General features: G+C 42.0%; 1 protein-coding gene across 1 annotated transcript in view; it reads left to right on the forward strand.

Annotated features, from left to right (window-relative positions):
- LOC115085320 (E3 ubiquitin-protein ligase RNF125-like) overlaps nt 1–9,571 on the forward strand; it is a 32,185-nt gene extending 22,614 nt beyond the window's left edge. Inside the window, 2 exon segments of the mRNA XM_029591189.1 lie at nt 4,401–4,505; nt 9,151–9,571. Coding sequence (XP_029447049.1) covers nt 4,401–4,505; nt 9,151–9,234 — 189 coding nt within the window. The 3' untranslated portion in view covers nt 9,235–9,571.
- The last annotated feature ends 5,079 nt before the right edge of the window (nt 9,572–14,650 follow it).

The following is a 14,650-nucleotide window of genomic DNA, read 5'->3' on the forward strand; positions in this document are numbered from 1 at the left end:
GGGGTCGGGAGGTGGGGGAAGCTAAAGGATGTGTTTTTAAAGGCTCGGGGTGGGTTTTTTGTTTATCAGCTCGGGCGCAGCCGATTTAAAAAAAAAAAAAACTAAAACAAAAACTATCGGAACCGCACGCAAAAATTTCCCGATAGTCCCTGAACTGGAATCAGAACCGGTTCCGGTCTTGATTCACATCTCTATTGACAAAAGCCCTTTATTAGCGGATCGCAGGTTCTTTGTGGGATATGTATTTGAATTTTAGTGTTAAGCCATTCGGTATTATCATCATTTATATTTATGAATAGTAAATAATATCTTATGCTGAATTCTGTATTCGATCGGAAGCCAGTGTAAGTCTGCTAATATTGGAGTAATGTGCTCTGAATGTTTTGTACCTGTTACATTCTGGCTGCTGTATTCTGTAGTATCTGTAGAGGTCTGATTGTTGATTTTGGTAAACAGAGTAGGAGGGAATTAAATAATCAGTGCTTGTAAATATTAAAGCCTGTAGTATTGATCTAAAATGTGAAAATGGTAGTAGCGGTTTCAAATTTTTTAATATCAATTTTGCGTAATCCTCTCTTACTTTTACTGATATATGTTGTTTTGAAATTTAATTCTCTATTACTATTACCCCCAGGTTCCATACTGTGTCTTTTAGTTCAATTTTTAGGTTGTCCTTTAGTGCAATTGGTGTTTGTACAATTTTTATTTGTTTTCTCTTCAGTTGAATAAATTCCATTTTATTTATATTTATTATTAATTCCATCTGTGTCAGGAGTTGTTTAATCAGATCTAAGTATAATTTTGCTGTTTCCAGAGTTTTTTCAATGGTATCATCAATTGGCAATAGTAACTGAATGTCGTCTGCATATATAAAATTCTGAGACCAGATAAAAAATGACAGATTGGTAAAATATAAATATTGGGGCGGATTTTAAAAGGCCTGCGCGCGCCGGCGTGCCTATTTTGCATAGGCCGCCGGCCGCGCGTAAAGTCCCGGACGCGCGTAAGTCCCGGGGCTTTCGAAAAGGGGCAGGAGGGGGCGTGTCCAGGGGCGTTCCCAAAACGACGCTGCGTTTCGGGGGCAGGCCCGGGGGCGTGGCGCCGGTCCGGGGGCGTGGTCGAGGCCTCCGGACCAGCCCCCGGGACCGGAGGACGGAGCGGGGCTGCCGGCGACGCACGCAAAGTTACGCCTGCTGAAAGCAGGCGTAACTTTGCCGACAAAGGTAAGGGGGGGGGGTTTAGTTAGATAGGGCCGGGGGGTGGATTAGGGAGGGGAAGGTGGGGGGAGGGCGAAAGAAAAGTTCCCTCCGAGGCCGCTCGAAATCGGAGTGGCCCTCGGAGGGAACATGCAGCTCGCGCTGGGCTCGGCGTGCGCAGGTTGCACAAATGTGCACCCCCTTGCGCGCACCGACCCTGGATTTTATAAGATATGCGCGGCTACGCGCGTATCTTATAAAATCCAGCGTAACTCGCGTATTTTTTAAAAATCTGCCCCATTATGTGTAGCCGACAGTGCAGATCCTTGAGGGACTCCAGTTGTTAAGTCTGTTTTGTCTGATAATTTATTGTTAATTAAACCAGTTATTAAGAAACAGAACATGGACAATACAATATTGAACAACTATAGGCCAGTATCTAATCTGTCCTTTCTGGCAAAACTAATAGAAAAATCAGTACAAAAACAATTGGCACAACACTTGGAAATAAATAACATACTATACCCAGCTCCACGTGGTTTTAGGAAAAGTTTTAGTACTGAAACATTACTTCTCTCGCTATCAGAACAATACTACAAGGCTTCGACTAGGGGAATCAATACCTACTCATTTTACTGGATTTATCAGCCGCGTTTGATACGCTAAATCATAATATACTATTGATTGAATGAGATAGGACTGTCTGAGAACATGCTCTTGTGGTTCAAATCGTTTTTATCCAATAGATTTTATCAGGTACAAGTTAACAATAAATTATCAGACAAATAGATTTTCAGTGTATTGATTGTTTTGCTAATGGGTTATATATCAAATAGATGTATTTTTATATATTGTTTATATATTCAATTATTTGTATTTATTTATGAATTGTATGTATTGAAATTGTTATGCTGTATTACTATGCTGCTGTTTTGTAATTTGCTTTGAGAATCGGTTTTGCATTAAAAGAGATGCGCAAAAGATTCTCAACGCAAATTATAAAACAATTACAATGTTGGGTTCCTTTTGTCTGATTTGCTGAGCTCCTCCAATGATTTCACAGCTGAGCCTTTGATATAGCCATTTCCTCATGAAAATTGGTATATCTAGACAGAGCAAACCAAAACACAGAAGTCTGACAAAAAAAACATTTAATGACATCCATAAAAGCTGGGGAAATCAAACACTCAACCAACTCTTGTCACATCTGCTGAATTAAGGGGCAAGGGAGGGAAATGAATTCAAAAGCTGTACAAAAAGTGTTGCTCTTTGACATCAGCAGAGGTGTCATTAGGTCCTTAAAAGATTTGGTGCTCAGTCCTATAGCCATCATTATGATTCTCCTCGTCCCTCCTCCCAGCTGGAAAAAAGGGTGGGAGAGAGCACTTGCTGATATGATGTTAGAGCAGGCAGCCCTTCAAAGTATAGAGCCCAAGGCAGTTTCCCCAATTAGCCTTATTGTAGGAACAGCTCTGAGATCAGGGAATTGTCAAATAGAATTGATGAATGGGCCTTGTGTGCCAGCGCCTAGCAACATTCCTGGACCTACCTCTAGTTGATTGGATAGACAAGTACATAGCACTCACTAGACAGATGGTAATACCCAGAATAAAGTCTAAATTAGCACACGTGAGAAACTTGTGAGCAGTTGTATGCCTTTCAGCTAAGTAGGGGGCATTTCTAGCTACAGTGCAGACTCTATATGTTAAGTGATGTCTGTGTAACTGAAAAGGCCAGAAACTTCATTTTTAGTTGATGCTTCCTGCAAACTTATTTTTCTGGGGCCTATGCTCTAAAATTCACACCAAAAAAGTTTTAGCATGCACATTGCTAAAAATTTAAATGTGCATGCTAAGGGGGTCATTTTCTAAGCTATTCCCGCATACAGGATCTGTTTCTATGTGTGTAAATGGCTGTTATAAAATTGACCCGGGCTTTGTTCGTGTAAAAATCATGTAATCTGTTTTTTATGTGTACTCGTACACAAACTGAGCAGAGGTGTTCTGAGTTGGAGTGGAGTCAGCATTTGCACAAGTTACATCCCCTGAGGAGGAGGTGTAATGTTGTGTGAGTGAATCTCAAATTTTCTAAGCAAACTTATACGGGCTGGCTAAAAATTGCCCTCTGAAACCCCACTTAACATGAGATGTGTTAAATATTTTGCGTGCCCTCTAATATGCAGTCTTTTCAGTGGCCATACATAAATAGTATAAAAGTGTGCACACTGCTTATCGAACTGTTCCCTCCGGAACATTCTTTTACCAGTCTGGAAAGTCCCTATCTTCAGGAGCAACCTAATAGCTGCCTAGTAGGGCTTCACCATGTATTTATATCATGGTATGATACTTGGCATAGCACCACGAGAGAAGTTGTGAGGTACTGGCAGGAGGGGCTCTCGAGCCTCTCCTGCCAGGCTGCCGGTAAAGATGGGGGTCCTTCCCGAATGGGAAAAGAATATTCTGAAGAGGTGGGGAGAGGGAGCAGATCGGTGTCTTGAGAGGATACCGAGAGTGCCTTTAGGGGAATCAAGCTTTTGATGGTGGTGGGATGTTTGCGAAGACTACATTGGCAGAAGGTGTCGGTTTGGGTCCTAGGGATGGGCATACCAGGCCTATGCATGGAGGGATAGTATGATTGTGTGTGTGTGTGTTTGGGGGGGGGGGGGCAATCTCTGTTTTTGGGCGATGCCCTAAAGGCAGGGCCTCTCCACCAGTGTTAAATGTTAGTGTGTCAGCCCTGTGGACTTGCTAACATTTAACACCCACTCTGAGATAGATGTTAAATTTTACCCTTTAGTAGTCATGACCGAAAAAGTGAATGGACATACTATGCTATTTTGCACCAGTCCGCTAAAGTCTAATTTATATACAACATACCCTCATTTCTGTCTAGATATATGTAATTTTAGCATGTACCCACTAACAACATCTGACCCTAGTTTAGTATACATGGTAACCTTTGGTGCATGGAACTTTTCATTCAAAGAAAAAAAAAGAGTACAAATAGCGTACATGATCAAAGATAACTCCATACATAGCAAATTCTAGGATGCATGCTAATCCCCACTAACAGCAAAACTTGGAAAGGCTGCAAGTTTGCTCCTCTTCTTACTTTGTGTAAAACTGGAGTGCTTCTTGCACGCTGACAGCTGTGCTTTGGTGGGCACACAGACTGAAGACCCTGTGCCCTTCTTTGCCTTTTCAGATGTGCCCAATCTGTCGCCTGATGCCTGGTGGGGACCCATCCTACATGAGGAGCTTTCTAAGACACCTGCATTTCCGACATGCAGACCATTATGAGGATTACATTGTGAGTAAACTCTGGGTATCGACACTTAATTGGCCTGCTGCTTAGCTAGGGGTTAATTATAAACAGGGGAGACTGCTAAGGTGAGTGATGAAACGGGCACTGCCCTGAGATGGGGGGGGGGGGGTGCTGCTAGCAGGCTATTATGGGGATAGCTGGAAGGATGATTACAAGACACAGAGAGAAGAAAGACTGTGAAAACTGAAAAGAAAAGGGAAATTGGAGTAAGAGAGGAGAGAAATGAAGGAGAAGTGAGGAGGAGTGGAGAAAAGATAGTGTGGAGAGATGAGGGAAACGGAGGAGAGAAGCATGTTCAAAAAACCTGCAAGACAAATGGGAGAAAGCAATGATTGGAGGAGAGAGAGAGAGAGAGAAACATAGAAATGACAGCAGAAAAAGACCAAATGGTCCATCCAGTCTGCCCAGTAAGCTTAAGATAGTTTGTGCTGTGCCTCGTAGGTTACCCCATGCTTATCTGATTCCCAGACCATAAAAGCCAGGGCCCTCATTGGATGCTGTTGGAATCCAATTCCCCATTACCCCCGTGCTTATCAGTTTCCCACACTAGCCCTCATTGATTGCCGTTGAATCCAGTTCCCTGATATGCCTTGCTGATTAAGCAGAGAGCAGTGATGGAGTTGCAGTATCAAGGGTAATAACCGCCGCACCATCGAGTTCCTCTGTGCACTGTTTTCTTCATTTCCATCCTTTAGCCTTTAAGGTTCCACAGTATTTATCCCATGCCCTTTTGAATTCTTTCAGTTTTTTGGTTTTACCACCTCCTCAAGAAGGGCATTCCATCTCCTACCCTCTCCAGGAAGAAATATTTTCTGACGTTGGTTCTGGGGCATCCTCCCTGGATCACTTCCATCCTGTCTCTATCCCTTTTGAGATAAGGGCTCCAGAACTGAACATGATACTCCAGGTGAGGCCTCACCAAGGACCTGTACAAGGGCATCACCACCTCCATTTTCTTACTGGTTATTCCTCTCTCTATGCAGCCCAGCATTCTTCTGGCTTTAGCTATTGCCTTGTCACAATGCATCGCCATCTTCAGATTGCCAGAAACTATCACCCCAAGATCCTGCTCTTGGTCCATGCACATCAGCCTTTTCCCCCCAGCCCCATCTCATACAGCTCTTTTGAATTACCGCATATCATATGCATGACTCTGCACTTCTTGGCATTGAATCCCAGCTGCCTAATCTTTGACCACTTTTCAAGCCTTCATAAATCCCTTTTCATTCTCTCTACTCCTTCAGGTGCGACTGCTCTGTTGCAGATCTTGGTATCATCTGCAAATAGACAAACATTACCTTCTATCTCTTCTGCAATGTCGCTCACAAAGATATTGAACAGAACCGGTCCCAATACCGATCCCTGTGGCATTCCACTTCACACGGCTCTCTCTTCAGAGTAGGTTCCATTTACCATTACACGCTGTCTCCTTTCAGTCAACCAGTTTGTAATCCACTCCACCACCTTGGTGCTCACTCTGAAGCTTCTTATTTTGTTCACAAGCCTCCTATGTGGAACAGAATCAGAAGGTTTGCTGAAATCCAAATAAATGACATTAGGTGCCTTTCCTCGATCCAATTCTTTAGTCACCCAATCAAAAAAGTCAATCAGATTTGATGACAGGACCTTCCTCTGGTGAATCCATGCTGCCTCAGGTCCAGCAACTTACCGGATTGTTGCTAGTTCAGTATCCTTTCTTTCAGCAGAGTATCCATTAATTTTCCCACCACCAAAGTGAAGCTAACCGGCTTGTAGTTTCCAGCCTCCTCTCTACTTCCACTCTTACAAAGCGGGACCATCACTGCTCTTTTCAATCTCGCAACACCACTCCTGTTTCCAGGGATGTATTGAATAGGTCATTTAGTGGACCCGCCAGGACATCTCTGAGTTCTTAGTATCCTGGGGTGTATCTCATCCAGCCCCATGGACTTGTTTACTTTCAGTTTTTCTAGCTCTTCCCATACATTCTCTTCTGTAAAAGGAATTGTGTTTAGCCCATTCTCTTTTATGGTCTTGTTAACCAGCAACGGTCCTTCTCCAGGGACTTCTTTAGTAAACACAGAACTGACTAATTTGTTTAATATTTCCGCCATTTCCTTGTCTGTCTCAACACATTGCTCCTCGTCACCTTTCAATTTCACTATACCACTTCAGGCTTTCCTTCTTTCTCTTATATATCTGAAAAATGTTTTATTACCTCTCTTTATCTCTTGGGCAATCCTTTCTTCTGCTTGACCTTTTGCTTTTCTGATTTCTTTCTTCGTTTCCCTCATTTTCACCAGGTATTGATATCTGTTTTCCTCTTTTTGGGATCCTTTATACTTCTTGAATGCTGATATTTTTGCCTTTATATTTGCAGCCACCTACTTTGAGAACCAAATTGGTTTCTTTTTCCTCTTGTTTTTGTTTACCTTTCTAACATATAGCCTTTGAAATAGCTCCTTTTAATTTAGCCCACTGTTCCATCTCACCCATTTTCTCCCAGGCTTCTAGTTCTTTCTCTAGGTACATCCCCATTTTTTTCAAAGTCCGTCTATTTGAAATTCAAAACTCGTGTCTTCATGTGACTTTTTTGTATCTTATTTGCAATATCAGATCATCCCGTCTGATATTCACTTATACTCAGGTGGGCACCTGTCCGGACATTATAGACATTATCTCCATTTGTGAGCACTGGGGCAGGATTACACTGTTCCTCGTGGGATCCATTACCATTTGTTTGAGCAGAGCCCCTTGCAGGACATCCAGTATCTCTCTACTTCTCATAGATTCCGCAGAAGGGATACTCCAGTCTACATCTGGCAGATTATAATCTCCAACGAGCTACACTTCTCCTTTCTTTCCTATCTTTTTGATGGGTTTGATAGATCTCTGTCCAGCTCCTCTGTCTGAATTGGAGGCCTGTAGACCACACAGATGTAAATGAAAATATCATCTTTTTTTAGGCTAGCCCATAATGCTTCTTCCAACCCCACGTCCCCTGCATTTCAATTGCCTGGATATTGCTTCTGACATAAAGCTCTACTCCTCCCACTTTCCTGTCCTCTCTATCCTTCCTTAATAAGTTATAGCCCGGGATGGCTAAATCCCAATCGTGTGACTCCGTAAACCATGTTTCTGTAACAGCAAAGATGTCCAGATCCGCTTCCACGATTAGAGCCTGTAGGTCTGGAATTTTATTGCCCAGACTACGAGCAAAGGAACTAGGAAAAGAGAGAGAAAATACTTTGAGTGAGAGAGAGGTAACTGGAGAAGGCAAAGCATACATGGCCAACAGATAAACAGAATAAGAAAAGAATTAGAGCGAGAATTAGGGCTAACATTTACGGTAACATGCTAGCATTTTATAAAATATGCGGTGGCAGCTGCACAGTTTATAAAGTACCGCATAGTTCTGCTCTAAAAGTATGTGTGTATGTTTCAGTAGGCACAAATATTTTCAATGCAAGAAAGCACATACTTTCTCTACCCATTTTATGAAATATATGCACATATGTTTTAGGTGCATGAAAAATATAATATGCATTTGAAATAAGCATGATTTCTACACAGGCAGGTATTTTATAAAGTTTGTGCATATACCTTTTTGAAATACTTGCACGTGTACTTGGAATCATCATTTCACCAGTGCCTCTACCAGCTCACCCAGACCTCCCACCTGAAAACTTCAGGCAACAAACAAGTCCAGTTTCAGCTGTGTGAGTCAATTAGCAGCTGTAAAAGTGTACACATAACTGTTAATGCATGCATCTTCATATTAAAAAATAGCAACTACCATGAGTACTTCTGAACCTCACCCCAGAACAGCCCAGCCTACCCCTTTTTCTCTGGTAAAATGTACACCTGAAACCAAAAATACACACACACTCCTAAACATTTATACAATAACATATATGCATGTACACAAACCCTTTTGAAAATTCATCTTTTAATGTATATCCCTCCAATATTTTGGTTCCATATGACCCATGCAGAAAGATTGTGTGTAAACTTAGATGTCAGTTCGACAGTCGTTATATGTATTTTTTTCCTTATACTTTGGAGTGGCTGTCCATCCTTAGTAACCCTTAAGTCATTTGGCCTTACACTATAGCCTATCACTAAACTTGCTTGCCCACTTGCTTGCCCACTACAAACTATTCGCTAAACCCAATTCAAAACAGGTGGTTGTCTGGACAACTAGTTCCTCCAACACCATTAGCAGCAGTGATCCTAAGCATAGGTGCTGAGTTTTTCATGGGCATGGATAATGCACATGCTATCCCTGATCTTTGATTGTGGATATCTTCAGTTTCTAGTATGGGCAGCATATTTCCTTTTCACCCATTGCTAGGTGGGTCATGTGACTGCGAGGTGGTGATGGGTAGACTGCTGGAAGTTCAGCACCTCAAATTCAGTATTTTGAGTCAGGCCTCCTGATTAAGATTTCTCATTTCATGTTGTCAGTGCTTATAATACAGATTGACTGAAAAATAAATCTCATGTTGGATAAATCGATTTTGTTACAAAATGTGATTTCTTGGTCTGAGTTCACAAAAAAATCCACCCCATTTTTTTTTTTAATTCAGTTTTTATCTCATTACAAATATTGATAAAAAGCAAACCTTTTTTTTTTTTTTTTTCATTTTAGGATATAAACATAGTGGAGGAAGCATTTATTGAAAGAGTTTTAGACCTGTCACTTTTACACTACGTGAGACATTCAAACCACTGATAATCCTGCAGATGTCGACAAGAGGTTCAGTGAACAGTATGGAACAAAAAGCATCATGCTTCCATATAATTTATTCACCTTGAATCCATTGCTCTGGAATTTAAGAATATAGTTTGTAGTTTTCTGTAGAAGGAACATTACCATAGTAGATGTTACTTCCCAATATATTTCTCCCGTCCTCTCTTCCTCTTCCTCTTATGGCATTGCACCTTCTGTATATTTATTCCATTTGATGTAGGAGTTAGCGAGTTTGATATCTGCATCTCACTAGTGAGGGCAGAGATGCAGCAGGCCTATGGTCAATGTGGCTGCGGCCATAGGCGCCATTGACTAGGGGGGCCGCAGCTGTTTCCCAAAGTTGCTGCAAAAGACAGCCTAATTGTTCTGCCTTTGGATCTGAGGAACTGCAGGTGCCTCAGGGCCAAAGTCGATGGGTTGCTCCTAACATTGCTCCCCCAACCCCTTCCAGAGATGGCCCTGCAGTAACAGCTGCTCCTGTCAGTTTCCTCGGGTCGGAAAAACATTTGGCAGTTTCTTCTGTCTTTTTTTCCTGTGATGGATTAGAGGGCTAAAGATTAATGGTTGCGTACCATCCCCTCCCATCAGCAGTCCAATTAGTAAGACAATGGAGCCGATGACCCTTACTTTTAATTTCATTCTCCTGCTGTCATCTCTGCTCCCTCCTGCTTGATTCAAAAGCTGTTCTGATTGGGTAAGAGAGGAGCCTACAGCAGGAGGAAGCTAAAAGTGCTGGCTGCCATTTCCCTCTCTGACTGCCGAAAGAGAGGGAGGAGAAAACAAGGATAGAAGATGAAAGGGGTGAGGAGGGAAAAGATGGTAGGTGAGGGTAAGTTTGGAAGGAGGCAGAGGAAGGGAAGGATGAAGGGGTGAGGAAGAGAAGGAAAGAATAGAAGATGGGTTGGAAGATGGTGAGGATGACAAAGGGAAGAGAAGGTTGGAAGTTGGAGATGAAGAAGGTGAGACAGGAGGGGGAAGGATGGAAGGTGATTTTAGGGAAGGAAAAAGGTGGCAGGGATTATAAAAGATGAAGAGTGGAAGGATGGAAGTGAAGGGGGTTGGAAGGTGAAAGAAAGGAGGAGGAAGGATGGAAGCTGAGGGAGGACTGTAAATTGAGAGAGGGAAGGGGAAGAGAAAAATGAAAGATGCAAGAATAGGAAGGAGGAGGGGAGGTTGAGTGATTTGGGAGAAGAGGGGTTTTCAGGGAGCAAGAATGGAGGCAGCTATTAAAAAGAGGCAAGGGGCCCATATAGCTGGAGATAGTACAGGGAGCAAACCAACGAGAAGGAATGAGAGGGGCTACGAAGGGTTCATAGAGAGGAGAATTGGGGAGTTATAGGGTTGGAATAAGGAGAACTGGAGAGGAAGAAGGAGGGATAAGCTCTAACTATGAGTTTATAGTGGGGCAAAGAGAGAGAAAAATGAGATGACAGGAAAAGAGCAGTTTCAGAGATATAGAGAAGTAAGAACAAACTGAAAATGGACTGGAGACCCTGGAAAAAATGAGGACATAAATGTTTTTGAAAAATGTCCTACAAAGGTAGAAAGAAACATTTTAGTTTCAATTTAGTGAATGGAATATGTCAACTTTCAGAATGTGGAGCTCATGATATCTTTTAATTTTTCATGTGTGTCTGCTTTTATATTATAAATAACAATGTTCTCATATTTTAAAATTAAAACATATAACCGCGTGAATAATTTGCTGTCAATGATAAATAAACTAAACACCCACAAGGAATAGATTGTTCCCATCAGTTAATTTGCAGTAGAATCGTACATAAACTGTATGTAGGATGTTGATTTACACGTGTGGGTTTATGTTTAGATTTATAGCAATCTTAAAACTGATAAAAATGACTAAAGCAGAAAATGTTTTAGCCCATTCCCTATAGCTTTGTCCCATTTTGCTGTGATATATATACTTTTATTTTTGCTTTCAGTTTTAAACCTAAATAACCATTTCCATTTTTTTAAGCATAAGATTGTAAGCTATTGTTGTTTTAAAAAATTCTATGCAATGAACATGCTTTCTTGCAAGAAATAAAAAATAGCAGAGCTGGATGTTTTCTTTAAATTTTGGTATACAAATGTGGTTCTTTTAATGCATTTTTTTTCAAGTAACCTTTTGGAGTTTGTTGCTTGATCTAGTCTTCCATACTCTGTGCCCTGCCACCCTGCCATCTATTGGTCAAAGATACATAGCTTTGCCTCCACATCATAGTACACAAACACTGTAGGGTCAAAGTTCAGCATATTTGACTGTCTAAGTTTGGGACTTAGCTGGACAACAGCAGGGTTTTAAGTTTCCTGCACACTGAAATTTTCCGGGTTATCCAGCTAAATAGCTGGATAAAATTTAGCATTCTAGGTGCTGAGTTAAGTTATACGGCTAACTTAGGAGAATAATGTTGACAGTCAGCATTATCCAACTAAGGAACAGATTCATTAAGGCTTTTCTCTCATTTTGTGTCTATAGGAAAAAACCCTTAGTGAATCAGGTACTAAGTAAGTTAGATAACTTTAGGATTGTCTGAAAGCAGTCCTAACATTAGCTGGATGAACTTATCTGCTAACTTCTCGATAGGTGGGCAAATTCAGCAGCATGTCTGTGCTGCTTAATATTCAGTATGTTAGTCAGATAAGTTTATACTGCTAACTTATTCACTCTCCCGCCTGGCTCAATATCAGCCTTTGTATTTTTCTTATTAAGGTAACAGCATTGGTGATACTAATTTTAAGGGTTATGGGCACATCTTCAATTTGATCCTGCTGTGCTAAACACACAAAGGCCAGTACTGAAAGTAGTTTGGCCGGGTAAGTCCCGACTTAGACAAAGCACGGAATTTAAAATCCTGCCTAGCTGACTGCCCCGGACTTAGGCCTGGATTTTCTATTGTCACAAAGATTAGTGAATCCCGTGGTAACAAGGGGGGGGGTGGCAGGCCTGCAAAAGCCGGCAGGCAATTGCACTACTGCGGTGTTATCGCCGCCGGCTTTTGCACACAATAGCGCCACCATGAAAGGTGGCGCTATTGGTTGCGCTACTTGGCGGCGATAACGGGTCTTACCTTATCGCCGCCAGTGAAGTTACCGTCACGTCCAACTCCTCCCCTTGTGGCCCCAATTCCACCCCCAGCAACCTATCGCACGCGAAAAGGGACTTTTCGTGTGCGAAAAGTCCTTTTTGCGTGCGATAGGCTTACAAAATAACCCCCTTAGCTAGCTAACTTTTTATCCAACTAAAAGGTTAGCTGGATAAATCGGACGAGACTGGGCAGGGGTGTTCTGGGGTGGGGTCGATTATCCAACTGAGGGCCTGATTTACTAAGGCTTTTCCTCTATTCTGTGCTTATGGGAAAAAATGCTTAGTAAATGAGACCCTAAGTTAACTAACTGGGGCGGTTATTTACTTTGTGTCTGTGAGACAAATGCTTAATAAAAAAGGGCTCTGTGCTAGGTGCCTGGTGGCTGAAAAAGGACATCTTGGTGCCTAGGTCAGTTGACAAGTATTTTTTTGAATTTTGACCAGATCGTTTCATTGCCTTTGAGTAAGGGTGGATTACCCAAGTGTCACTCCTGGAAAGTTACTAGCTCAGTTACTCTCCCACTAGTTACTTTGAAGCTGATCTTTCAGAGTCCTACACATTTAATTCTTCATCTTAGGGTTTCCTGCTCATGCTATTCTGTGCTTCAAAGTGTGCCTAATGGCCAGACTATGCTCTGCACCACAGTGACTTGTGTTTATTTCCTTGTGCAGACCCCTGCTTCCGTGCTACGTGGCACTGGCAGTATTCCCTGTTCCTGAGCAGAGGGTTGAGTTAAGTACTGCTTACAACAGTTAAGAGATTGGCCATTTGGAAGTTGCTCCCAAGGGAGACAGATTCCGCTGTCCTTTTTAAAAATTTTAAATTGGTTTATTGATCTTTTGCTGGCGCAACAGGCATAAAGATGTACATTTAACATTTGAACATTCGTTGCTAAACATTTTAAAGCCAAATATCCGGGAAGACCTGGTGTACACATGTTGCAAAAATTATATTATCTGAAAGAGTATAATAAAGAAACTTTAGTCGGGTGTTGTTTGCTCATTTTAGAAGCCTTTAAACTTTTATATAATGTCTTGAAGATGGAGTCCAAAGTACTTGGTCTATATAGGGTAGAGAATGTAGAGTAATAGTGTGAAATCACTGAATGTATGTATTTATATATTTAAGTTATAGCCCACCTCGGTGGGTAACAAAACACTCCTAAAAGATTTAAAATTAACATAGTGTATATTGTCTGGTTTGCTCTTGATTTTCAGTGAAGAGAATTAAAAAAAAAAAAAAAATTGGACAAGCTTCTTGCCACTGTGCTTAAGTCTTCTATAGATTGCAGAGTTTCTTCAGCAAGCATTTCTGTGTAAACAAGAACAACTGCCTGTTCCTGAACATACCCAGATCAGTCCATAAAAGTGGTTGTGTATCCCTACCAGCAGGTGGAGTCAGAGAACAATTAGAACTTTGGGCACTGCTACCTAACGAGAGTGCCACCTGCAGTCACTCAGTATTTCTCTGACTCCAGCGGGTGGTACAGATGCACACCTGCAGTCTTTAGTTATATTTTTTATTTAGTATTGACGCATCTGCTCCATCAGGGGCCCATATTTTCGGGTCGGGAGGATTGCTTCTCTCTCACAGCTTGGCTTTTGAGAGGTGACGTTTACACTTGAGGGGTTATTCAGAACAAGTCATTTCCACCCTCTTACAGGCGAGACATCCAGCCACCTCTCTGGCCTATGTGAGAGTTTGGAAGCTTTTTGAGACGTGATGTCAGCATTCCTGCGACCCTTTAGCGGTGCATGTTCCTCGGGTGCTTGACTTTCTGCAACAGGGCCTTGCTAAGAGCTTGGCGTTCAATTCCCTTCGTGTACAAGTTGCAGCTCTAGGTGCCTTGCGGGGAAACTTTGATGGCTGTTCGCTGGCAGCTCATCCTGATATTGCTCGGTTTCTTAAGGGGTCAAACATTTGCGCCCTCCCATCCGTTCGGTGTGTACGGATTGGAGTTTGAATTTAGTCTGGCGCGTTCTATGTAACGCTCCTTTCGAGCCTCTTCGTGGAGTTTCCCTGAAAGATCTGATTTTGAAAATGGTGTTTTTGGTGGCCATTTGCTCAGCTCGTCGGATCTCAGAATTGCAGGTGCTGTCTTGTTGGGATCCTTTTCTTCGGATTTACGACGATCAGGTATCATTATGTACCTTTCAGTCCTTTGTCCCTAAGGTGGTTTCAGCCTTTCATGTCAATCAAACTGTGGAGCTTCTGGGGTTCCCTAACTGGTCCCGGGAGTCTTCTCAGAACAGAGACCTTAATCTTTTGGATGTGAGGTGTGCCTTATTGCATTATCTGGGTGTTACCAA

This window comes from Rhinatrema bivittatum, chromosome 2 (assembly GCF_901001135.1).
Source record: "Rhinatrema bivittatum chromosome 2, aRhiBiv1.1, whole genome shotgun sequence".
NCBI classification, from domain to species: Eukaryota; Metazoa; Chordata; class Amphibia; order Gymnophiona; family Rhinatrematidae; genus Rhinatrema; species Rhinatrema bivittatum.